Genomic DNA, 1,210 nt, shown 5'->3' on the forward strand with positions numbered 1-1,210 from the left:
ATCAAATCAAATTTAAGCAACAATGTATTATATTTGAACTCAGTTTTCCATAGCAGTACCTCTGGTGGTCTGGCATCTGTGAGCTCGATAAAATTTCCAGTACCTGCACAAATGGTATAGTTTATATTCTTTCTCTAATTTTATCTAGTTAGTTCATAAAAATTTTTTGAGGTCAATAAACTTCCAATTTAATGTAATTTATTTTAAATTATCATATTATAGTACAACGTTTCGGGACCACTGTCCCATATTCATGTACTTTAAACCTCATAATTTTAATTTCATATAGGAAATCATGTCACATCCTCACACTATTTCTCACTTTTCTACCATTGATGGTACCATACCAATGGTAGAAAAGACAGTGGTCCCGAAACGTTGTACTATAATGTGATAATTTAAAATAAATTAATTGGAAGTTTATTAACCTCAAAATTTTTTTATGAATTGACTTACCAGACTTCCTAAACAGACAATCCAGAATTATCTAGTTAGGTTTTTCAATTGTCTTCAAAAACTATTCATGAGATCATACTTAGTGCTGAGAAATCCAGCTCAAACAATTAATGTAATCCACAAAACAATTGTTTCCTTTATACTATTTGTAAGTATGGGGGCACGACATGTTTTATTAAATTTATCTTTTCCATCATTTACATATCTTTTCTCAGCAAAGAAAAATCAAATAAACAATAAGCAGTAATTTAAACTGTTTCTATAGTAAATATATATCCCCTAGTGATAAAAAAATTCAAAACAAGATTATATCAATACAGTCTGGACTTCAAGTGGCAATGAAATTTAACGATAAAAAATAAATAAAACATCAATAGTGGACACCTGGTGTCCACTTTAGAGAAAATATGATTATTTTGATAGTATAGTGGATAAAAAAAAGGCAGCACAGTACATTAAAAAAAAAAAGACAAATAAAAATCGTTCTGGCACCTGTGAGTTCTATTTTATTATTGAAACTACCAAGTAACCAATATTTGATCATTTATATTTTTAATACAATGTTTAAGTTTTAATAATAATAAAATGTATATTTTACCTCATAAATGTTCGGCTTGGTTCCCTCAGCAACGATATCTATTTATGTAGTATAGGATTTGTTCAACATCGCGTGATGACATACATAGGGGTAAGTCGACAGGTATAACCACACAGTCCTGTTCCTCTGCTTTCGACAATTCTTTCCCCTTCCTCT

General features: G+C 29.8%; 1 protein-coding gene across 1 annotated transcript in view; it reads right to left on the minus strand.

Moving 5' to 3' along the window:
• Positions 1-1,060: 1,060 nt before the first annotated feature.
• LOC106691836 (uncharacterized) overlaps positions 1,061-1,210 on the minus strand; it is a gene marked incomplete at its 5' end in the record, with an annotated part of 1,943 nt that continues 1,793 nt past the window's right edge. Inside the window, 1 exon segment of the mRNA XM_067047045.1 lies at positions 1,061-1,210. Coding sequence (XP_066903146.1) covers positions 1,080-1,210 — 131 coding nt within the window.

The sequence above is a fragment of the Halyomorpha halys genome, unplaced genomic scaffold (genome assembly GCF_000696795.3).
Source record: "Halyomorpha halys isolate HHAL.00 unplaced genomic scaffold, Hhal_1.1 Scaffold3471.1, whole genome shotgun sequence".
Taxonomy (NCBI): Eukaryota; Metazoa; Arthropoda; class Insecta; order Hemiptera; family Pentatomidae; genus Halyomorpha; species Halyomorpha halys.